The sequence below is a fragment of the Salminus brasiliensis genome, chromosome 9 (assembly GCF_030463535.1).
Source record: "Salminus brasiliensis chromosome 9, fSalBra1.hap2, whole genome shotgun sequence".
NCBI lineage: Eukaryota > Metazoa > Chordata > Actinopteri > Characiformes > Bryconidae > Salminus > Salminus brasiliensis.
In genome coordinates this window covers 9,112,176-9,137,241 of record NC_132886.1, presented here as the reverse complement: position 1 = coordinate 9,137,241, position 25,066 = coordinate 9,112,176, and the positions used below count along the sequence as shown (strand labels likewise).

At 39.6% G+C, this 25,066-nt stretch overlaps 2 protein-coding genes across 8 annotated transcripts in view; both read left to right on the top strand.

Moving 5' to 3' along the window:
* The window catches only part of LOC140561985 (SLAM family member 8-like), a 95,994-nt gene that overhangs the window by 32,473 nt on the left and 38,455 nt on the right, over positions 1-25,066 (top strand). The window lies entirely within an intron of this gene.
* LOC140561982 (Fc receptor-like protein 5) overlaps positions 1-25,066 on the top strand; it is a 50,225-nt gene that overhangs the window by 12,850 nt on the left and 12,309 nt on the right. For 5 of the 6 annotated variants that reach the window (XM_072687318.1, XM_072687315.1, XM_072687317.1 and 2 more), the window contains 4 exons: positions 3,086-3,385; positions 6,204-6,473; positions 7,736-8,032; positions 21,242-21,508. In XM_072687318.1, coding sequence (XP_072543419.1) covers positions 3,086-3,385; positions 6,204-6,473; positions 7,736-8,032; positions 21,242-21,508 — 1,134 coding nt within the window. The remainder of the gene's footprint in view (positions 1-3,085; positions 3,386-6,203; positions 6,474-7,735; positions 8,033-21,241; positions 21,509-25,066) is intronic. The other variant, XM_072687319.1, reaches the window with a different exon arrangement.

The window sequence follows — 25,066 nt, the reverse complement described above, 5'->3', positions numbered from 1 at the left end:
GACAATGAGCATCAATAGTTTCTAGAATTTCATCCAATCAAACCCTTGTTTCTTTCTCCTACTTTCACCTTTTACTCTCAGTTATGGATGTAATGTAATAACTAGAGACTGCAGATCCTGCAGAAACTGCAAGTGTGATTGCGGCTTAGCATCGATGTTGTGATATAGTTGCTGGTTGCTAAGGTGTTGCTAGTTCGAGGTAGAGCTGTGTCCACAAACTTTTGGCTAAAATGTAGTGAGACAAAATGTTGCCCAAAAGATGGTTTGTACAAAAGCTGCTTCATGCACAGACAATGCTGGAGAGCAATGGAGAGAAGGGCTGCTGCACACATTCTCTCAGCTGGTGTGTGGGAGAGCTTTGACCTTTGACCTTTTGAGCCTCTGACCTTTCAGTCCTATGGGGAAAATGTTCGCTACTTTTGCATAAACCGAACGATGTTCAAAAAGCTTTAAACATAAAACTACTCCTAGTTTTTGACCTAACTGTAGCTGGTGTGTTGTAGCTTTTGTTAGTGTTGCTCCAGGAGAGAAAAGGCCTCATTTCGGAGATGTTCTTCAACTGATAAAAAGCTATTTTTGTGACACTTTATATTTAGTTTGGGAGTCTGTTTCTTCCTCTCAGTATTTGAGCCAATTAGCAACACTTCTGTTTTGTCCTGGTTTAGCTACGAAACATTCTGTGACATCCAGGTCTTTATATCTAAGAGACAGTTAACAAGTGCATCAATCAGACTGGTGTCATCAGGAGATGCAGCCACATAAAGGTGTGTGTCATCAGCATAGCTGTGGAAAGAAATGCTGTGCCTCCTGATGACACTTCCTAGGGGTAACATATATAAATTAAATAACAATGGTCCTAAAATTGATTCTTGTGGTACCCTACTGGTAATCTCATAGTAAGTGGAGAAATGATTATCTATTGATACCAAAAAAAACTTCTAGAGAGATATGAGACAGACCAATTAAGAACAACACCATAGGCCAACATAGTGCTGTAATCTATCTAAAATCTGGTGGTCAACAGTATCAAATGCAGCACTCAGGTCAAGTAGTACTAGAACTGAAGGCTTGTTGTGGTCAAGATTTGTTCTGATATTATTTACTACTTTTACCAGGGCCGTCTCTGTGCTGTGTGTCCTAAAACCTGACTGGAACATTTCCAATTTGGTATTTGAGTTTAGAGAGGTACTTAGCTGATTAAAAACAACTTTCTCTAAAACCTTACTTAAAACTGGGAGATTTTAAATTGGTCTAAAATTGCTGGGTGTTAAAATATCTAGATTTCCTTTCTTATTCCTTTCTTATTCCTACAGCTGTAGTATAAATTAGTAGGAAAGACTCCAGGCTGTAAAGAGTAATTTATGATGGCCAAAATGTCTTCAGATACAGAATTAAAAACAGTTTTAAAAGAGGAGTTGGAATTTGGTCAAGGGAACACATGGAGGGCTTCATTTCTGTTACTATTTTTCGGAGAGTTTCAGCATCAACTATGTCAAAATGTTCCAGCTTGACATCACTCTGTGCACAAGACACCAGTGAAAGTACAAGATGGATATTCTGCTGACAGATGGTGGATCTAATGATAATTATTTTCTCTCTGAAATAACCAGCAAACTCTTCACATTCAGACAGGAAACTCAGTTTTCCAACTAACTGTGTTACTAACGAATCTATTGTACTAAAGAGCAGTCTGGGATTATGAATGTTGGTGTTATTCAAATTTGAGAAATAGGCTTGCCGTGATATTTTAATTGCCTTGCTGTAGTTTCTGAGTTTTTCAGTAAATATGATGTGATGAATTTCTGATTTTTTGCTTTACTACATAGGTCTCAATCTCTCAACTAGAAGTCTGCAAGGGCATGAAAGTGAAGTCCCGGGGTCATATTGACCAAAGGGGAGGAGGGGCAGGGAAATAGAGAGGGAGTAAAAAAAGAGAAATCTTTAGAAAATGTATGTGAACCCTATTCAGCCTATAAATCCAGATTGGTTCTTGAGGTGATCAGTCCGTCCCTTCAAGCAAATGCTGAATGAGCATCTAATATACATACAAGATTATGCTTATATCAGCACACCTGAGCAGAAGAGCAGTCTTATGTGGGGATACAGTGACATTCACTTCACAACAGAGGAGATCAGATCTGCAGTTTACTTTTATTGCAGTTCTTCTCAAATCTAGTCATGAAGAAAACCTGCTCTGCAGATCTTTGGTGTTTTACCAGCTCTAACACATCTAATCCAGCAAATCAGCTAATTATCAAACACTTCCTGTATTGGAGTGTGTGTGTTACAACAGGAAAACACAACAACAAGTGCAGGTCAGGAAATTACATCTAAAGTGTTTACCTGATGTAGAGCAGTGTAGAGAACAGAATCATATGAACTGTAGAGTACAGATGATCGTCCATTGTTACTGCATCTAATGAGCAAATGCTGAACCTCTCATTTGTATTTAACTCACTTAAACATATGCTGACCTTTGTCCACATGGGGTCACTTTTGGCTTTTTTAGCAGGTGAAAGAGCAACCTCATATCAACAAATTTCACAAATACAGACTTACAGATAGTTATATTAATGTAATATTTAATATTGTAAAATTGCTTCATAACAAACAAACAGTATTTTACACCCCCCTGGTCATTTATAACTATCATATCATGCATTCATAGTGTATCTAGAGTAGATTCTAGAGTATCATCTCACCACAGCCTGTGTCAGTCTCCTCTCTGCTTTCCCCCTTCGCTCTCAGTTAATGTATTCAGTTGAAGAATACAAAAGGATGTAATACAATAACTAGACATGATTAGGAGAAGTAGTTTAGTAAACTAGCTAATTCAGCAAAAGCAAAACACTGCAGAGTAAAATTATCAATATAGTAGAGAACCTCCATCCTGTACAGCTCCCTTTCTTCAGTCTTCAACTTTTCTAGGTTCTATATGGTAGCGTAAAAGGGTTCTTTGACTCATACAAAAAGTATCATCACCTCTATTCCAGGACTTCTGTGAGAGGAGAGACACAAGCCACTTACACCACATTACCCAACACTGACTATGAGTGTTCCTCTCTCCTCTCCTCTCTTCTCACAGCTTTACTCAGACCTACACTGACTGTAGAACCTAAATGGAGTCCTGTGTTCACTGGAGAGTCAGTCACTCTGAAGTGTGAGATTGGCACTCTTGATGGATGGACATATCAGTGGGAGAAGCAGAATAATCAACATGGATGGCCTGCAGTGTCTCATCCCGTGTCTCACGCTGTAAACGGAGACACTCTCACCATCAGTGCAGGTGCTGTGGCTACTGTAGATTACTACCGGTGTAGAGGACAGCTCCCTAACAGACCAGCATCAGTATCTGACAGTGACCCTGTTACCCTCACTGTTGCAGGTGAGCACATGCTTCATCTTCTTCTACATAAGTCTGTGAAAACAGCAACCTTGTATTTTTAACTGAAGTGTTTGAACTAAAGTCACATGTTTTAGTTCAGATTTAGTAAAATAATCTTCAGTAAATCAACAAAAATGAATTCTTCATATTTTTCTATAAAGAAAATGTATCAGCCCCTGTATAGTAATAATTCATTCACTGTGTAGGAGCCAAAACATAAAGACAGTCTTTTGCATTCTGTGTAAATATAATTAGTTAATTCACTTTTTCATAAGAAGCGTATTTACAAATATACTGCTGCTTAACATAGTATTAAGAAGCCAGAAGTGACACTCGTACTGATTATGTAGATACAGATGTCTTCAGGCACCATTTATTTATGTTCAGAAAACAGGTGCACTGTTACTTTGAGAGCTAATCCGCTGTGCTGCTGGGTTGGGTCCATGTTTAAACAGTTAAAAGTGAGCAGCAGTAGGACAGCCACCGCAGAGCATGTTCAGCATTCGGCTAATATATCCTCAAACTTTTGGCAAAAATTATGGGGTGCCAAAAGTTCCTCCATGCACAGACAGTGGTGGAGAGCAAGGAAGAGAAGTGGTGCTGCAAGCTTTCTCTAAGCTGGTGTGAGGGAGAGCGATCATCAGTGTCACCTTTTTGAACATTTTTTTGCTGAAGCAAGCTGGAGAGTCACTCACTCCTGGAGCTCCAGGACCCCAGCTTGCAGAACCGAAGAAGCCTGGCGAGAGATTCGCCGCAGACCTGCAGTAGCTCCCTAATGGACCCTGAGACAAGAGCTTCCCCTGCTGAGAGAGAGAGAGAGAGAGAGAGAGTCCTCTGTACGAGGATGAACTCTACAGACCAGACCGGTGAATACTGAGTCTCTACCAGTAACTGAATAACCTGGGTGCATGTGGGGCACTAAGGGTAATCCTCAGCAACCTGCAGCTGACACTAGCCCTCCTTAAATACACCAGCCCACAGGTGATACACATTAACCAAACAAAGAATAGTCACCTGACAAACACAACCAGAACCCAAAACGACGACGAGGGGTGTCAACCCTAAAGTCCCTTTCAGCATAAAAGTCCTTAAACATCACATGATTCATTAACATAGAGTTCCTTTTCGTCTGTGAGCCACAGCCCGGGCGTGACACTACTGTAAATACAGTGATCATACAGTGGAACTTCACTCCACTGGAGATTTTATGGGTAATTGCTAAAAACTATAGAAATGGACTCATGAAATACTGCCATCTGGTGGTGAACTCAAATGAACCCATCTGCGCTAGCTTGTAGACTCAACTCACCACACTAAAAGTTGGAGTTATACCACATACAGGAGTAAAAATAAAAGAATTATTAAAGCAAATGCAATCTAACTTACCTGCAGTGAGTACGACACCCACAAAGTGTAGTTTCATCTGTGATGTGGTCGGCCTATCGGTCATTATCACAGGGGACATTCTACCAGAAATGTGCTTCATACTATCATGGCCAAAAGTGTTGGCCTTCCTGTTTTGTTATACACACGTTAATTTCCTTTGTTTTTATTGGAACAACAAAGTAGAAGAAAACAGTAAAACTTGACTTCACACAAAACTCCAAAAATGAGCCAGACAAAACTTTTCAAAAATTTTATTGACTAATAGAGCTGTGTCCACAAACTTTTGTCTAAAATGTAGTGAGCCAAACCTGTACAAAAGCTGCTTCATGCACAGAAAATGCTGGAGAGTAACGGACAGAAGAGGTGCAGCACGTTTTCTCTCAGCTGGTGTTTGGGAGAGATGCCCCCAGTGACCTCAGTGTGACCTTTTAATCCTATGGGGGAAAATGTACCCTACTTTTGCATAAACCATGAAATGTTCTGGTTCATAAGGGTTAAAACATAAAACTTCATTATTTGTTTAATGATTGTGCCGAAATTGGTGTTTGTATCCTGTAAAATGTAACCTGTAGAGAAGTTTTGGATAAAAATTTACAGACAAATTTCAGTACATTCCTATGGGACTGTTTTGGCCACATTATTTAGTTTACTGACTATATATTACTATTACTATTGCACTTATCCAAAAGCAAGTGTGAATGTAGATCAGCAGTGGTGTGAAGCTAATAAAGAGACACAGGGGGACACACAGGCATGCCCCATTGCTAGGATGTTGATGTTGAGAGAATTAAATACCTCTAAATCTGTGCAGCTGTTAATGAACATTAATTCATGAACATTTACTCATTTATCATCACTAATAAACAGCTTTATTAGCCTATATGACCAAACCATCTCCTTTCACTTCAGCTCATGTGCCAGATTGTATGTGAAGCATGAACACATAAATAAAGTACACTGACACTGGACACTGGTCAGTCCTCCTGGTGTGTCTGAGAGGCTGTTGCGTGTGTTGGAAAGCAGGAGAAACAGCTCACAAACAGCTAAACCTCCAAATACACTTCTTTACAGTAAAAGCTAAATCTTCCAGATCTTAGTCTGACTGTTTAGGTGAGGTGGTGGAGTTACTGTGTGCACTCACTCTGCACTCGTCACTTTCACAGTTGAAGACCTGCAGTAAACTGTAGCAGGTCATTCATGCTCAGAAAGGACAGAGGAGGACAGTCAGGGACGTGCAGATGAAAATGCAGGTCATTAATATTGTTCTCTTAGAGACGTGAGAGAAACACTCTTATTAAGTCAGTAAGTGTACTGTGATTAGAAGAGTCTACACTGTAATGTGTAATTCCATCACTATAACACACTGTACTTTACCCCACATTACCCAACACTGACTATGAGTGTTCCTCTCTCCTCTCCTCTCTTCTCACAGCTTTACCCAGAGCTACACTGACTGTAGAACCTAAATGGAGACCCATGTTCACTGGAGAGTCAGTCACTCTGAAGTGTGAGATACAGTCTAACAGTGACTGGACATATCAGTGGTATAAAGGCAGCAGTAGAACTGCAGTCTCTCAGTCTCAGCTAAACACCTTCATCATCAGTTCAGTAGAAGATCAGGATCAGTACTGGTGTAGAGGAGAGAGATCTAGCAGACCCACATCATCTCAGGACAGTAATAAAGTCACTCTTACAGTGAGAGGTAAGTTTACTGCTTTTATATTTTGGGGAGAGGAAAATGTGTTATGTAAGATTAGTAGAACAGAAACTAGGAGCTGAAAAATCATGATAAATGAACACCTGTTGTTCAAACCATTGGTAAAACACACTAACCCTCACTGTTCCACTGTCAATTTCTCATGTCTACGATGAAATGATTACAATATATTATTATAAAGAAAAGACGTCAGTCAGTCTGAAGTGTGTCTACACCCACCAGTTTACCACTATCATAGCAACACTGGTCTTACCAATATGTCACCTAGTTACGTCATCTCTGATCCCACCCAAAGCTACACTGTAGAAGCAGTGCTGTCTTCACCAATGAATCAGTAAAGTGTGTGAACACCCATCACTGTAACACTAGCCTAGCAACTCTGCTGTCAGCAACATGTCTCTAAGTTAGTTTAGCAATGTGCATCTGGAAAGATCCCACAGGCTCTGAACTAGAGGTCTTCACAGGCATGATAGTGAAGCCAGACTAGAACTACACTCATTTTACAACAAATCAAAGTAGATCAGTAAACAAATACTATCATCTATAATCAGATCTAATAACACTACTGTAAATATAGTGATCGTACAGTGGAACTTCACTCCTTTCGTTTAAAGGAGATTTTATACAAACTATAGAAATGGACTCATGAAATACTGTCATCTGGTGCTGAACTCAAATTAACCCATCTGCACTAGCTTGTAGACTCAACTCACCACACTAAAAGTTGGAGTTATACCACATACAGGAGTAAAAATAAAAGAATTATTAAAGCAAATGCAATCTAACTTACCTGCAGTGAGAGAGAGAGAGAGAGAGAGAGAGAGAGAGAGAGAGAGAGAGAGAGAGCTTAGCTTTGCTGAGAGACCTTAGCATGATTAGCTGATGTTCACACACGACATGACTGACCGATATCACACTACAGTAACTCTGTTACACTCACTGTTACAGGTGAGCATGAATCAACTTCTACTAAATATCTCTGTATGTTAACTTAGCAATGAGAGAGAGAGAGAGAGAGAGAGACCTTAGCATTAGCACTGAGGATACAGTACTGTAGTCCTCGCTCTCTCATCAGCCCACATTCACAGCAGGAATTGTCCAGGTTCTCCTGATGACTAGTCCATCCCTGAGTGCAGCTGAATATTAGAGCAAGGGGTCTTAGATCAGAACTCTCCAGAGTGGTAGATCTGCAGGAGCAGGATTGAGCAGCTCTGTGTTTAAAATGTGTTTCTCTTCTCTTCTCACAGATTTACCAACTGCTACACTGACCACACATCCAACCAGTCCTCTGTTCACTGGAGAGTCAGTCACTCTGAAGTGTAAGATTAGTCATCATTATGGATGGACATATCAGTGGGAGAAGCATTATTATCAGCATCAGTGGTTTGTAGTGTCTCAGTCTGTGTATCACACTGTAAACGGCAACACTCTCACCATTAGAGGAGATGATGTGGTTACTGGAGATCAGTACCGGTGTAGAGGAGAACGACCTGACCGACCGAGATCATCACACTACAGTAACTCTGTTACACTCACTGTTACAGGTGAGCATAAATCAACTTCTACTAAATATCTCTGTATGTTAACTTAGCAATGTGCATCTGGAAAGATCCCACAGGCTCTGAACTAGAGGTCTTCACAGGCATGATAGTGAAGCCAGACTAGAACTACACTCATTTTACAACAAATCAAAGTAGATCAGTAAGCAAACACTATCATCTATAATCAGATCTAGTAACACTACTGTAAATACAGTGATCATACAGTGGAACTTCACTCCTTTCATTTAAAGGAGATTTTATGGGTAATTGCTAAAAACTATAGAAATGGACTCATGAAATACTGCCATCTGGTGGTGAACTCAAATTAACCCATCTGCACTAGCTTGTAGACTCAACTCACCACACTAAAAGTTGGAGTTATACCACATACAGGAGTAAAAATAAAATAATTATTAAAGCAAATGCAATCTAACTTACCTGCAGTGAGTACGACACCCACAAAGTGTAGTTTCATCTGTGATGTGGTCGGCCTATCGGTCATTATCACAGGGGACATTCTACCAGAAATGTGCTTCATATTATCATGGCCAAAAATATTGGCATCCCTGTTCTGTTCTACACATGTTAATTTCCTTTGTTTTTATTGGAACACCACAACAAAGTAAAACTTAAAAAAACGACCCGGACAAAATTGACACCTTTAACTTAATATTTAATTTCATGCAATAAGATGCGTGAATAAGATGCAAAAAAACTGTGATGTCATTCTCTCTCAGGTTCACAATTTTGTTTTTGGTTTATGAAAACACTGAAAGGATACATCCTAAGATATGGACTGTCTGCCACATTCGAGCTGTAGCTTCTCATAGTTTGGTTCTGATAAAAGCTGTAAAAAAAACACCACTAATACCAGGTGTAAATTATTACTCACATAAACTGATTAAAAACTGTATCGGTCAGTAGCTCAGGTGGGGCAGTAAGGAGCTGAAATTTGTGTCTGTTCTGAGAGTGAAAACTGGTGAGATGTACATTCAGTCATCAGAGCATCCATTACGTTATGTTTAAACATTGGCCTTATTAAAATGATTTCTTACATTTATAAAATGTTAATAAAACTAAAAAAAATTAAATGTGAAGTGAAAAATATGCAAATCAATAGTCACACATCCTCACACACTGATACAGCACTCTCTTTTTCATTCTCTCAGTGTTCTCTCATCCACACATACATGTATACCAGAAGGACACAATGAGCATCATTAGTTTCTAGAATTTCATCCAATCAAACCCTTTTTCCCTCCTACTTTCACCTTTTACTCTCAGTTATGGATGTAATGTAATAACTAGAGACTGCAGATCCTGCAGAAACTGCAAGTGTGATTGCGGCTTAGCATCGATGTTGTGATATAGGTGCTGGTTGCTAAGGTGTTGCTAGTTCGAGGTAGAGCTGTGTCCACAAACTTTTGGCTAAAATGTAGTGAGACAAAATGTTGCCCAAAAGATGGTTTGTACAAAAGCTGCTTCATGCACAGACAATGCTGGAGAGCAATGGAGAGAAGGGCTGCTGCACACATTCGCTCAGCTGGTGTGTGGGAGAGATCGTCATTGTGACCTCTGTATGACCTTTTAGTCCTATGGGGAAAATGTACGCTACTTTTGCATAAACCGAACGATGTTCAAAAAGCTTAAAACATAAAACTACTCCTAGTTTTTGACTTAACTGTAGCTGGTGTGTTGTAGCTTTTGTTGGTGTTGCTCCGAGAGAGAAAAGGCCTCACTTTGGAGATGTTCTTCAACTGATAAAAAGCTGTTTTTGTGACACTTTGAACCTTAAAATTAAAATCAGAATAAAAGTTTAGTGCTTCTTGGCTTGGGTTACGTCTAAGCATATTTAGTTTGGGGGTCTGTTTCTTTCTCTCAGTATTTGAGCCAATTAGCAACACTTCTGTTTTGTCCTGGTTTAGCTGCAAAACATCCTGTGACATCCAGGTCTTTATATCTCAGAGACAGTTAACAAGTGCATCAATCAGACTGGTGTGATCAGGAGATACAGCCACATAAAGTTGTGTGTCATCAGCATAGCTGTGGAAAGAAATGCTGTGCCTCCTGATGACTCTTCCTAGGGGTAACATGTATAAATTAAATAACAATGGTCTTAAAATTGATCCTTGTGGTACCCTACTGGTAATCTCATAGTAAGTGGAGAAATGATTATCTATTGATACAAAAAAAATCTCCTAGAGAGATATGAGACAAACCAATTAAGAACAACACCATAGGCCAACATAGTGCTGTAATCTATCTAAAATCTGGTGGTCAACAGTATCAAATGCAGCACTCAGGTCAAGTAGTACTAGAACTGAAGGCTTGTTGTGGTCAAGATTTGTTCTGATATTATTTACTACTTTTACCAGGGCCGTCTCTGTGCTGTGTGTCCTAAAACCTGACTGGAACATTTCCAATTTGGTATTTGAGTTTAGAGAGGTACTTAGCTGATTAAAAACAACTTTCTCTAAAACCTTGCTTAAAAATGGGAGATTTTAAATTGATCTAAAATTGCTGGGTGTTAAAATATATAGATTTCCTTTCTTATTCCTTTCTTATTTCTACTGCTGTAGTATAAATTAGTAGGAAAGACTCCAGGCTGTAAAGAGTAATTTATGATGGCCAAAATGTCTTCAGATACAGAATTAAAAACAGTTTTAAAAGAGGAGTTGGAATTTGGTCAAGGGAACACATGGAGGGCTTCATTTCTGTTACTATTTTTCGGAGAGTTTCAGCATCAACCATGCCAAAATGTTCCAGCTTGACATCACTCTGTGCACAAGACACCAGTGAAAGTACAAGATGGGTATTCTGCTAAAAGATGGTGGATCTAATGATAATTATTTTCTCTCTGAAATAACCAGCAAACTCTTCACATTCAGAAAGAGGAAGCTCAGTTTTCCAACTAACTGTGTTACTAACGAATCTATTGTACTAAAGAGCAGTCTGGGATTATGAATGTTGGTGTTATTCAAATTTGAGAAATAGGCTTGCCGTGATATGTTAATTGCCTTGTTGTAGTTTCTGAGTTTTTCAGTAAATATGATGTGATGAATTTCTGATTTTTTGCTTTACTACATAGGTCTCAATCTCTCAACTAGAAGTCTGCAAGGGTATCAAAGTGAAGTCCCGGGGTCATATTGACCAAAGGGGAGGAGGGGCAGGGAAATAGAGGGAGAAAAAGAGAAATCTTTAGAAAATGTATGTGAACCCTATTCAGCCTATAAATCCAGATTGGTTCTTGAGGTGACCAGTCCGTCCCTTCAAGCAAATGTTGAATGAGCATCTAATATACATACAAGATTATGCTTATATCAGCACACCTGAGCAGAAGATCAGTCTTATGTGGGGATACAGTGACATTCACTTCACAACAGAGGAGATGAGATCTGCAGTTTATTTTTAATGCAGTTCTTCTCAAATCTAATCATGAAGAAAACCTGCTCTGCAGATCTTTGGTGTTTTACCAGCTCCAACACATCTAATCCAGCAAATCAGCTAATTATCAAACACTTCCTGTATTGGAGTGTGTGTGTTACAACAGGAAAACACAACAAGTGCAAATCAGGTAATGACATCTAAAGCATTTACCTGATGTAGAGCAGTGTAGAGAACAGAATCAGTAGAGTTCAGATGATCGTCTATTGTTACTGCATCTAATGAGCAAATACTGAACCTTTCTCATTTGTCTTTAACTCACTTAAACATATGCTGACCTTTGTCCACATGGGGTCACTTTTGGCTTTTTTAGCAGGTGAAAGAGCAACCTCATATCAACAAATTTCACAAATGCAGACTTAGATAGTTATATTAATGTAATATTTAATATTGTAAAATTGCTTCATAACAAACAAACAGTATTTTACACCCCCCTGGTCATTTATAACTATCATATCATGCATTCATAGTGTATCTAGAGTAGATTCTAGAGTATCATCTCACCACAGCCTGTGTCAGTCTCCTCTCTGCTTTCCCCCTTTGCTCTCAGTAAATGTATTCAGTTGAAGAATACAAAAGGATGTAATACAATAACTAGACATGATTAGGAGAAGTAGTTTAGTAAACTAGCTGATTCAGCAAAAGCAAAACACTGCAGAGTAAAATTATCAATATAATAGGGAACCTCCATCCTGTACAGCTCCCTTTCTTCAGTCTTCAACTTTTCTAGGTTCTACATGGTAGCGTAAAAGGGTTCTTTGACTCATACAAAAAGTATCATCACCTCTATTCCAGGACTTCTGTGAGAGGAGAGACACAAGCCACTTACACCACTTTACCCAACACTGACTATGAGTGTTCCTCTCTCCTCTCCTCTCTTCTCACAGCTTTACTCAGAGCTACACTGACTGTAGAGCCAGACAGTACTGTGTTCACTGGAGAGTCAGTCACTCTGAAGTGTGAGATTGACACTCTTGATGGATGGACATATCAGTGGAAGAAGTCACATGTTTTAGTTCAGATTTAGTAAAATAATCTTTAGTAAATCAACAAAAATGAATTCTTCATATTTTTCCATAAAGAAAATGTATCAGCCCCTGTATAGTAATAATTCATTCACTGTGTAGGAGCCAAAACATATAGACAGTCTTTTGCCTTCTTTGTAAATATAATTAGTTAATTCACTTTTTCATAAGATGCGTATTTACAAATATACTGCTGCTCAACATAGTATTAAGAAGCCAGAAGTGACACTCATACTGATTATGTAGATACAGATCTTCAGGCACCATTTATTTATGTTCAGAAAATAGGTGCACTCTTACTTTGAGAGCTAATCAGCTGAGCTGCTGGGTTGGGTCCATGTTTAGACAGTTAAAAGTGAGCAGCAGTAGGACAGCCACCGCAGAGCATGTTCAGCGTTTGGCTAATATATCCTCAAACGTTTGGCAACAATTATGGGGTGCCAAAAGTTCCTCCATGCACAGACAGTGGTGGAGAGCAAGGAAGAGAAGTAGTGCTGCAAGCTTTCTCTAAGCTATTGTGAGGGAGAGTGATCATCGGCATAAAACCACGCTCTTAGTTATGAGGTTTTGTCAAATTTGGTGTTAGTAGCTCGAAAAATGTGATCTGTAGAGAAGTTTGAATTCCTGGTTAAAAGTGTTTGGACACATTTTTCATGCGTTCCTATAAGGAAAAGATCTGTTGCTACACTGGAACCGTGCATCCAATCAAAAACCTAAACACAGTCCCCACATCACACAATCAGCCCAAACCATCTGGAGGTGAAATGGTGTCACTATCTTGAAAATTGTAGGATGAAATACTCAGCAAAAATAGATCGAATCTCCAGGTGACAAGTCCATCCCTGCAATCAGATGCTGAATGAGCCTAAAATTATTACTCAGTTATGTTATTAATAAGAATTGACTAAAATAAAATAATAAATAAATGAGGTAATGTACTTTGCTAAGAGCATGATATTGTTATAAAGAGATCAGGAACTGCTGGAGGAAGAGAATAGAGTTTATTCAAAATCTTTGTTTTATAGGTAGATTTTACCCAACAAATTCCCACCATAGTACTAATACTACTAGAACTGAGAATAAATAAATTAAATTAATAAATTGAATAAAATGATGAGTTTCAGACTTTTTCTAGAGTCAGACATTATCTGTGCTCCTAACAGAAAGAAGTGTGGAGGTGTGTGTCATGATCCACTCGGTCTGACAATGATGGGAGAACACTCGTAGGGGATGGACCAAAGCGAGGAGTTTATTAATAACAATAAACCATAAACAAACAGAAATGCAGCAACGATTACCAGGGATAAGGAAGAACTAAACAAAACCGTGACACACAATACTGGGCAAACCAAAAGAACACACCTGGGGCTGGGGAGGCACTAGGGCTGTGCCAGCTGCCGGGGCTGAGCCACTACCATTACTCAGGTAGACTTACTAGGTAGAGAGAGAGTCCTCTGTACGAGGATGAACTCTACAGACCAGACCGGTGAATACTGAGTCTCTACCAGTAACTGAATAACCTGGGTGCATGTGGGGCACTAAGGGTAATCCTCAGCAACCAGCAGCTGACACTAGTCCTCCTTAAATACACCAGCCCACAGGTGATACACATTAACCAAACAAAGAATAGTCACCTGACAAACACAACCAGAACCCAAAACGACGACGAGGGGTGTCAACCCTAAAGTCCCTTTCAGCATAAAAGTCCTTAAACATCACATGATTCATTAACACAGAGATCCTTTTCGTCTGTGAGCCACAGCCCGGCCGTGACACTACTGTAAATACAGTGATCATACAGTGGAACTTCACTCCTTTCATTTAAAGGAGATTTTATGGGTAATTGCTAAAAACTATAGAAATGGACTCATGAAATACTGCCATCTGGTGGTGAACTCAAATGAACCCATCTGCGCTAGCTTGTAGACTCAACTCACCACACTAAAAGTTGGAGTTATACCACATACAGGAGTAAAAATAAAAGAATTATTAAAGCAAATGCAATCTAACTTACCTGCAGTGAGTACGACACCCACAAAGTGTAGTTTCATCTGTGATGTGGTCGGCCTATCGGTCATTATCACAGGGGACATTCTACCAGAAATGTGCTTCATACTATCATGGCCAAAAGTGTTGGCATCCCTGTTTTGTTTTACACACGTTAATTTCCTTTGTTTTTATTGAAACACTAAAAAGTAGAAGAAAACAGGTTTATTTGACCTAATTTTGCACAAAACTCCGAAAATGAGCATCAGGACAAAATTATTGGCACCCTCAACTTAATATTTAATTTCATGCAATAAGATGAGTGTATAAGATGCAAAAAACTGTGATGTCATTCTTTCACAGGTTCACAATTTTGTTTTTGGTTTATGAAAACACTGAAAAGATACATCCTAAGATATGGACTGTCTGCCACATTCGAGCTGCAGCTTCTCATAGTTTGGTTCTGATAAAAACTGTAGAAAAAAAACACCACTAATACCAGGTGTAAATTATTACTCACATAAACTGATTAAAAACTGTATCGGTCAGTAGCTCAGGTGGGGCAGTAAGGAGCTGAAGTTTGTGTCTGTTCTGAGAGTGAAATCTGGTGAGATGTACATTCTGTCATCAGAGCATCCATTATGTTATGTTTAAACATTGGCCTTAAATCTGATTTCTCAAATTAATAAAATGTTAATAAAACTATTAATAACTTTTTTTGAACTTAAAAATGTGAAGTTAAAAATATGCAAATCAATAGTCACACGTCCACACACACTGATGCAGCACTCTCTTTTTCATTCTCTCTGTATTCTCTCATCCACACATACATGTATACCAGAAGGACACACAATGAGCATCAATAGTTTCTAGAATTTCATCCAATCAAACCCTTGTTTCTTTCTCCTGCTTTTACCTTTTACTCTCAGTTATGGATGTAATGTAATAACTAGAGACTGCAGATCCTGCAGAAACTGCAAGTGTGATTGCGGCTTAGCATCGATGTTGTGATATAGTTGCTGGTTGCTAAGGTGTTGCTAGTTCGAGGTAGAGCTGTGTCCACAAACTTTTGGCTAAAATGTAGTGAGACAAAATTTTGCCCAAAAGATGGTTTGTACAAAAGCTGCTTCATACACAGACAATGCTGGAGAGCAATGGAGAGAAGGGCTGCTGCATGCATTCTCTTAGCTGGTGTGTGGGAGAGATCGTCATTGTGACCTCTGTATGACCTTTCAGTCCTATGGGGAAAATGTACACTACTTTTGCATAAACCGAACAATGTTCAAAAAGCTTAAAACATAAAACTACTCCTAGTTTTTGACTTAACTGTAGCTGGTGTGTTGTAGCTTTTGTTGGTGTTGCTCCGAGAGAGAAAAGGCCTCACTTTGGAGATGTTCTTCATCTGATAAAAAGCTATTTTTGTGACACTTCAAACATGAGCCTTGAAATTAAAATCACAATAAAAGTTTAGTGCTTCTTGGCTTGGGTTACGTCTAAGCATATTTAGTTTGGGGGTCTGTTTCTTTCTCTCAGTATTTGAGCCAATTAGCAACACTTCTGTTTTGTCCTGGTTTAGCTACGAAACATTCTGTGACATCCAGGTCTTTATATCTAAGAGACAGTTAACAAGTGCATCAATCAGACTGGTGTGATCAGGAGATACAGCCACATAAAGTTGTGTGTCATCAGCATAGCTGTGGAAAGAAATGCTGTGCCTCCTGATGACACTTCCTAGGGGTAACATATATAAATTAAATAACAATGGTCTTAAATTTGATTCTTGTGGTACCCTACTGGTAATCTCATAGTAAGTGGAGAAATGATTATCTATTGATACAAAAAAAAAAAAACTTCGAGAGATATGAGACAAACCAATTAAGAACACCACAGGCCAACATAGTGCTGTAATCTATCTAAAATCTGGTGGTCAACAGTATCAAATGCAGCACTCAGGTCAAGTAGTACTAGAACTGAAGGCTTGTTGTGGTCAAGATTTGTTCTGATATTATTTACTACTTTTACCAGGGCCGTCTCTGTGCTGTGTGTCCTAAAACCTGACTGGAACATTTCCAATTTGGTATTTGAGTTTAGAGAGGTACTTAGCTGATTAAAAACAACTTTCTCTAAAACATTGCTTAAAAATGGGAGATTTGAAATTGGTCTAAAATTGCTGGGTGTTAAAATATCTAGATTTCCTTTCTTATTCCTTTCTTATTCCTACTGCTGTAGTATAAATTAGTAGGAAAGACTCCAGGCTGTAAAGAGTAATTTATGATGGCCAAAATGTCTTCAGATACAGAATTAAAAACAGTTTTAAAAGAGGAGTTGGAATTTGGTCAAGGGAACACATGGAGGGCTTCATTTCTGTTACTATTTTTCGGAGAGTTTCAGCATCAACCATGCCAAAATGTTCCAGCTTGACATCACTCTGTGCACAAGACACTAGTGAAAGTACAAGATGGGAAATTCTGCTAAAAGATGGTGGATCTAATGCTAATTATTTTCTCTCTGAAATAACCAGCAAACTCTTCACATTCAGAAAGAGGAAGCTCAGTTTTGCAACTAACTGTGTCACTAACAAATCTATTGTACTAAAGAGCAGTCTGGGATTATGAATGTTGGTGTTATTCAAATTTGAGAAATAGGCTTGCCGTGATATTTTAATTGCCTTGTTGTAGTTTGAGTTTTTCAGTAAATATGATGTGATGAGTTTCTGATTTTTTGCTTTACTACATAGGTCTCAATCTCTCAACTAGAAGTCTGCAAGGGCATGAAAGTGAAGTCCCGGGGTCATATTGACCAAAGGGGAGGAGAGGCAGGGAAATAGAGAGGGAGTAAAAAAAGAGAAATCTTTAGAAAATGTATGTGAACCCTATTCAGCCTATAAATCCAGATTGGTTCTTGAGGTGACCAGTCCGTCCCTTCAAGCAAATGTTGAATGAGCATCTAATATACATACAAGATTATGCTTATATCAGCACACCTGAGCAGAAGATCAGTCTTATGTGGGGATACAGTGACATTCACTTCACAACAGAGGAGATCAGATCTGCAGTTTATTTTTAATGCAGTTCTTCTCAAATCTAATCATGAAGAAAACCTGCTCTGCAGATCTTTGGTGTTTTACCAGCTCCAACACATCTAATCCAGCAAATCTGCTAATTATCAAATACATCCCGTATTGGAGTGTGTGTTACAACAGGAAAACACAACAAGTGCAAATCAGGTAATGACATCTAAAGCATTTACCTGATGTAGAGCAGTGTAGAGAACAGAATCAGTAGAGTTCAGATGATTATCTATTGTTACTGCATCTAATGAGCAAATGCTGAACCTCTCATTTGTCTTTAACTCACTTAAACATATGCTGACCTTTGTCCACATGGGGTCACTTTTGGCTTTTTTAGCAGGTGAAAGAGCAACCTCATATCAACAAATTTCACAAATGCAGACTTACAGATAGTTATATTAATGTAATATTTAATATTGTAAAATTGCTTCATAACAAACAAACAGTATTTTACACCCCCCTGTTCATTTATAACTATCATATCATGCATTCATAGTGCCTAGAGTAGATTCTAGAGTATCATCTCACCACAGCCTGTGTCAGTCTCCTCTCTGCTTTCCCCCTTCGCTCTCAGTAAATGTATTCAGTTGAAGAATACAAAAGGATGTAATACAATAACTAGACATGATTAGGAGACGTAGTTTAGTAAACTAGCTGATTCAGCAAAAGCAAAACACTGCAGAGTAAAATTATCAATATAACAGGGAACCTCCATCCTGTACAGCTCCCTTTCTTCAGTCTTCAACTTTTCTAGGTTCTACATGGTAGCGTAAAAGGGTTCTTTGACTCATACAAAAAGTATCATCACCTCTATTCCAGGACTTCTGTGAGAGGAGAGACACAAGCCACTTACACCACTTTACCCAACACTGACTATGAGTGTTCCTCTCTCCTCTCCTCTCTTCTCACAGCTTTACTCAGAGCTACACTGACTGTAGAGCCAGACAGTACTGTGTTCACTGGAGAGTCAGTCACTCTGAAGTGTAAGATTGGCACGCTTGATGGATGGACATATCAGTGGGAGAAGTCACATGTTTTAGTTCAGATTTAGTAAAATAATCTTTAGTAAATCAACAAAAATGAATTCTTCATATTTTTCCATAAAGAAAATGTATCAGCCCCTGTATAGTAATAATTCATTCACTGTGTATGAGCCAAAACATAAAGACCGTCTTTTGCCTTCTTTGTAAATATAATTAGTTAATTCACTTTTTCATAAGATGTGTATTTACAAATATACTGCTGCTTAACATAGTATTAAGAAGCCAGAAGTGACACTCGTACTGATTATGTAGATACAGATGTCTTCAGGCACCATTTATTTATGTTCAGAAAATAGGTGCACTCTTACTTTGAGAGGTAATCCGCTGCGCTGCTGGGTTGGGTCCATGTTTAGACAGTTAAAAGTGAGCAGCAGTAGGACAGCCACCGCAGAGCATGTTCAGCGTTTGGCTAATATGTCCTCAAACTTTTGGCAACAATTATGGGGTGCCAAAAGTTCCTCCATGCACAGACAGTGGTGGAGAGCAAGGAAGAGAAGTGGTGCTGCAAGCTTTCTCTAAGCTGGTGTGAGGGAGAGTGATCATCAGTGTGACCTTTTTGAACATTCTGCCCTTCATTCCTATGAAGAAAAAATCTACGATAATTTAACGAAAACTGTACGACGTTTCAGTTAAAAAGCATAAAACCACACTGTTAGTTATGAGGTTTGTCAAATTTGGTGTTAGTAGTTCAGGAAATGTGATCTGTAGAGAAGTTTGAATTCCTGGTTAAAAGTTTTTGGACACATTTTTCATGCATTCCTATAAGGAAAAGATCTGTTGCTACACTGGAACCGTGCATCTGACCAAAAAACTGAACACAGTCCCCACATCACACAATCAGCCCGAACCATCTGGAGGTGAAATGGTGTCACTATCTTGAAAACTGTAGGATGAGATACTCAGTAAAAATAGCTCGAATCTCCAGGTGACAAGTCCATCCTGTCATGATCCACTCGGTCTGACAGTGACAGGAGAACACTCGCAGGGGATGGACCAAAGCGAGGAGTTTATTAATAACAATAAACCATAAACAAACAGAAATGCAGCACCAATTACCAGGGATAAGGAAGAACTAAACAAAACCGTGACACACAATACTGGGCAAACCAAAAGAACACACCTGGGGCTGGGGAGGCACTAGAGCTGTGCTGGCTGCCGGGGCTGAGCCAATACCGTTACTCAAACATAAACCTCCAAGCCGAGCCTGGGAAAGCTATGAACTAGGACGCACAGAGGGGCGCCGGTCAGGACGCACAGAGGGGCGCCGGTCAGGACGCACAGAGGGGCGCCGGTCAGGACGCACAGAGGAGCGCCGGTCAGGACGCACAGAGGAGCGCCGGTCAGGACGCACAGAGGAGCGCCGGTCAGGACGCACAGAGGAGCGCCGGTCAGGACGCACAGAGGAGCGCCAGTCAGGCGTATTGAACTTACTAGACTTGAGAGCGTGAGGAATCAGCCACCAGACCTAGACGACTGTTCCGGTCCGACGGTGAGGAGAGCTAACTGCTGAAGCAAGCTGGAGAGTCGCTCACTCCTGGAGCTCCAGGACCCCAGCTTGCAGAACCGAAGAAGCCTGGCGAGAGATTCGCCGCAGACCTGCAGTAGCTCCCTAATGGACCCTGAGATTAGAGCTGCCTAGCTAGTTAGCTTCCCCTGCTAAGCGAGAGAGAGAGAGAGAGAGAGAGAGAGAGAGAGACAGAGAGAGACAGAGAGAGACAGAGAGACAGAGAGAGACAGAGAGAGACAGAGAGAGACAGAGAGAGACAGAGAGAGACAGAGAGAGACAGAGAGAGACAGAGAGAGAGAGAGAGAGAGAGAGAGAGAGAGAGAGTCCTCTGTACGAGGATGAACTCTACAGACCAGACCGGTGAATACTGAGTCTCTACCAGTAACTGAATAACCTGGGTGCATGTGGGGCACTAAGGGTAATCCTCAGCCCCCAGCAGCTGACACTAGCCCTCCTTAAATACACCAGCCCACAGGTGATACACATTAACCAGACAAAGAATAGTCACCTGACAAACATAACCAGAACCCAAAACGACGACGAGGGGTGTCAACCCTAAAGTCCATTTCAGCATAAAAGTCCTTCCATGAATAAATATGACCTGATTCATTAACAAATAGTTCATTCTTTCCTGGGAGCCGCGGCCCGGGACCGCCTCTGGGACGGGCGCGGCGGCGCGGGCGTGACACATCCCTGCAATCAGATGCTGAATGAGCCTAAAATTATTACTCAGTTATGTTATTAATAATAATTGACTAATTAAAATAAAATAATAAATAAATGAGGTAATGTACTTTGCTAAGAGCATGATATTGTTATTAAGAGATCAAGAACTGCTGGAGGAAGAGAATAGAGTTTATTCAAAATCTTTGTTTTATAGGTAGATATTACCCAACAAATTCCCACCATAGTACTAATACTACTAGAACTGAGAATAAATAAATTAAATAAATAAATTGAATAAAATGATGAGTTTCAGACTTTTTCTAGAGTCAGACCTTATCTGTGCTCCTAACAGACAGAAGTGTGGAGGTGTGTTCTGTTAACTACTGTTTAAATCATTCTTTATAATCCACACAGACATGAAAACACCTTCATTACAATCATTTATTCTCTACATTTATTTCCTTTACACAGAGACACCAACACCTGCGCTGACCATCACACCTAATCCAGCGTTCAGAGGAGAGACTGTCACTCTCAGATGTGTCATAGGAGGAGGAGTCAGGCAGTGGACATACAACTGGTTTAAGGACGGACAATTCTACAATTCCAGAACAGCCCCAGAGTATAAAATCAGATCCGTTACAGACAGCGAATGGGGAGAATATTATTGTTATGGAACAGTGACAAGAACCTCAGTCTCCTCACACTACAGTGCTGCTGTTACACTGACTGTATCAGGTGAGTGTGATCATCTCTCCAGTCTTCATTAACCTCACTATCACTTCACTACAGAGGAGATCAGATCTTTAGTTTAGTTTTAATGCAGTGGTTCTCAGTTCTAGTCCTGGAGAACCTGATCTACAAGGTTTTGGTGTTTTCTCTGCTCTGACACGTCTGATCCAACTAATCAGTTAATTATCAAACACTTCCTGAGTTGGAGTGTGTGTGTTACAGCAGGAGAACACAGACATGTGCAGATCAGGGAATTACATCTATAGTGTGTAACAGTCTTATTCAGAGCAGTGTAGAGTTTACACCTCTGTTAGAGAGGTCGGACAATAGTGTGGTAAGAGTTTTACTCAAGAACCAGAACTTTTTACATGCTGTCAGATTATTCTAATCTATATGTGGTCGTCAGTGTCAAACTACTAAACACCTACAGTTATGGGGTACCATTAGTTTCTCACACTGGTATATAAAATAATTAAAATCCTCACTACACCACCTCTGAATTAGACAGAGAGGTAGGGTGAGTTCTAGGCTATTAGAGGCTCTAGACGAGATTAGACTGTGGAGCCCCCTGCAGGTGAACCTGAACAGCTCATGTTTGTCTTTTCTGATGCTGAAAGTAACTGAAGGATTAGTTCTGTAGGTAAACTGGTTCACAACAAATGTCACAAAGCAGTTTCACAGGGATCTGGGTTCAAGCCTCTTTAGAGTAAGTCAAAGGAAACATTGGCAGGGTAAAACTCTGGTCCTTTGGTTGACACAGGATATCACCACAAATAACAGAACAAGTTTAACTAGAAGAAATAGAAAATCTCCGATAATTTAACGACAACTGTACGATGTTTCGGTAAAAAAGCATAAAACCACGCTGTTAGTTATGAGGTTTTGTCAAATTTGGTGTTAGTAGCTTGAAAAATGTGATCTGTAGAGAAGTTTGAATTCTTGGTTAAAAGTTTTTGGACACATTTTTTATGCGTTCCTATAAGGAAAAGATCTGTTGCTACACTGGAACCGTGCATCCGACCAAAAAACTGAACACAGTTATTACTCAGTTATTACTCGAAATTACTCGAAGAAATCAAGAACTGCTGGAGGAAGAATAGAGAAGAATAGAGTTTATTCAAAAGATTTTGCCCAATAAATTCCCACCATACTACTAATACTACTAGAACTGGGAATAAATTAAATAAATAAATTGAATAAAAATGATGAGTTTCAGTCTTTTTCTAGAGTCAGACATCATCTGTGCTCCTAACAGAAAGAAGTGTGGAGGTGTGTGTCATGATCCACTCGGTCTGACAATGATGGGAGAACACTCTCAGGGGATGGACCAAAGCGAGGAATTTATTAATAACAATAAACCATAAACAAACAGAAATGCAGCAACGATTACGAGGGATAAGGACAAACTAAACAAAACTGTGACACACAATACTGGACAAACCAAAGGAACACACCTGGGGCTGGGGAGGCACTAGGGCTGTGCCAGCTGCCGGGGCTGAGCCACTACCATTACTCAGGTAGACTTACTAGGTAGAGAGAGAGTCCTCTGTACGAGGATGAACTCTACAGACCAGACCGGTGAATACTGAGTCTCTACCAGTAACTGAATAACCTGGGTGCATGTGGGGCACTAAGGGTAATCCTCAGCAACCTGCAGCTGACACTAGCCCTCCTTAAATACACCAGCCCACAGGTGATACACATTAACCAAACAAAGAATAGTCACCTGACAAACACAACCAGAACCCAAAACGACGAAGAGGGGAGTCAACCCTAAAGTCCCTTTCAGCATAAAAGTCCTTAAACATCACATGATTCATTAACACAGAGATCCTTTTCGTCTGTGAGCCACAGCCCGGCCGTGACACTACTGTAAATACAGTGATCATACAGTGGAACTTCACTCCTTTCATTTAAAGGAGATTTTATGGTTAATTGCTAAAAACTATAGAAATGGACTCATGAAATACTGCCATCTGGTGGTGAACTCAAATTAACCCATTAGCGCTAGCTTGTAGACTCAACTCACCACACTAAAAGTTGGAGTTATACCACATACAGGAGTAAAAATAAAAGAATTATTAAAGCAAATGCAATCTAACTTACCTGCAGTGAGTACGACACCCACAAAGTGTAGTTTCATCTGTGATGTGGTCGGCCTATCGGTCATTATCACAGGGGACATTCTACCAGAAATGTGCTTCATACTATCATGGCCAAAAGTGTTGGCATCCCTGTTTTGTTAATTTCCAACACAACAAAGTAGAAGAAAACAGGTTTATTTGACCTAATTTCACACAAAACTCCGAAAATGAGCATCAGGACAAAATTATTGGCACCCTCAACTAAATATTTAATTTCACGCAATAAGATGAGTGTATAAGATGCAAAAAACTGTGATGTCATTCTTTCTCAGGTTCACAATTTTGTTTTTGGTTTATGAAAACACTGAAAGGATACATCCTAAGATATGGACTGTCTGCCAAATTTGAGCTGTAGCTTCTCATAGTTTGGTTCTGATAAAAACTGTAGAAAAAAACACCACTAATACCAGGTGTAAATTATTACTCACATAAACTGATTAAAAACTGTATCGGTCAGGAGCTCAGGTGGGGCAGTAAGGAGCTGAAGTTTGTGTCTGTTCTGAGAGTGAAAACTGGTGAGATGCACATTCTGTCATCAGAGCATCCATTATGTTATGTTTAAACATTGGCCTTATTAAAATGATTTCTCAAATTAATAAAATGTTAAAACTATTAATAACTTTTTCATCTTAAAAATGTGAAGTGAAAATATGCAAATCAATAGTCACACATCCACACACACTGATACAGCACTCTCTTCTTCATTATCTCACTGTTTTCTCATCCACACATACATGTATACCAGAAGGACAATGAGCATCAATAGTTTCTAGAATTTCATCCAACCAAACCCTTTTTTCTTTCTCCTACTTTCACCTTTTACTCTCAGTTATGGATGTAATGTAATAACTAGAGACTGCAGATCCTGCAGAAACTGCAAGTGTAATTGCGGCTTAGCATCGATGTTGTGATATAGTTGCTGGTTGCCAAGGTGTTGCTAGTTCGAGGTAGAGCTGTGTCCACAAACTTTTGGCTAAAATGTAGTGAGACAAAATATTGCCCAAAAGATGGTTTGTACAAAAGCTGCTTCATGCACAGACAATGCTGGAGAGCAATGGAGAGAAGGGCTGCTGCACACATTCTCTTAGCTGGTGTGTGGGAGAGATCGTCATTGTGACCTCTGTATGACCTTTCAGTCCTATGGGGAAAATGTACGCTACTTTTGCATAAACCGAACAATGTTCAAAAAGCTTAAAACATAAAACTACTCCTAGTTTTTGACTTAACTGTAGCTGGTGTGTTGTAGCTTTTGTTTGTGTTGCTCCGAGAGAGAAAAGGCCTCATTTCTGAGATGTTCTTCAACTGATAAAAAGCTATTTTTGTGACACTTCGAACCTTAAAATTAAAATCAGAATAAAAGTTTAGTGCTTCTTGGCTTGGGTTACGTCTAAGCATATTTAGTTTGGGGGTCTGTTTCTTT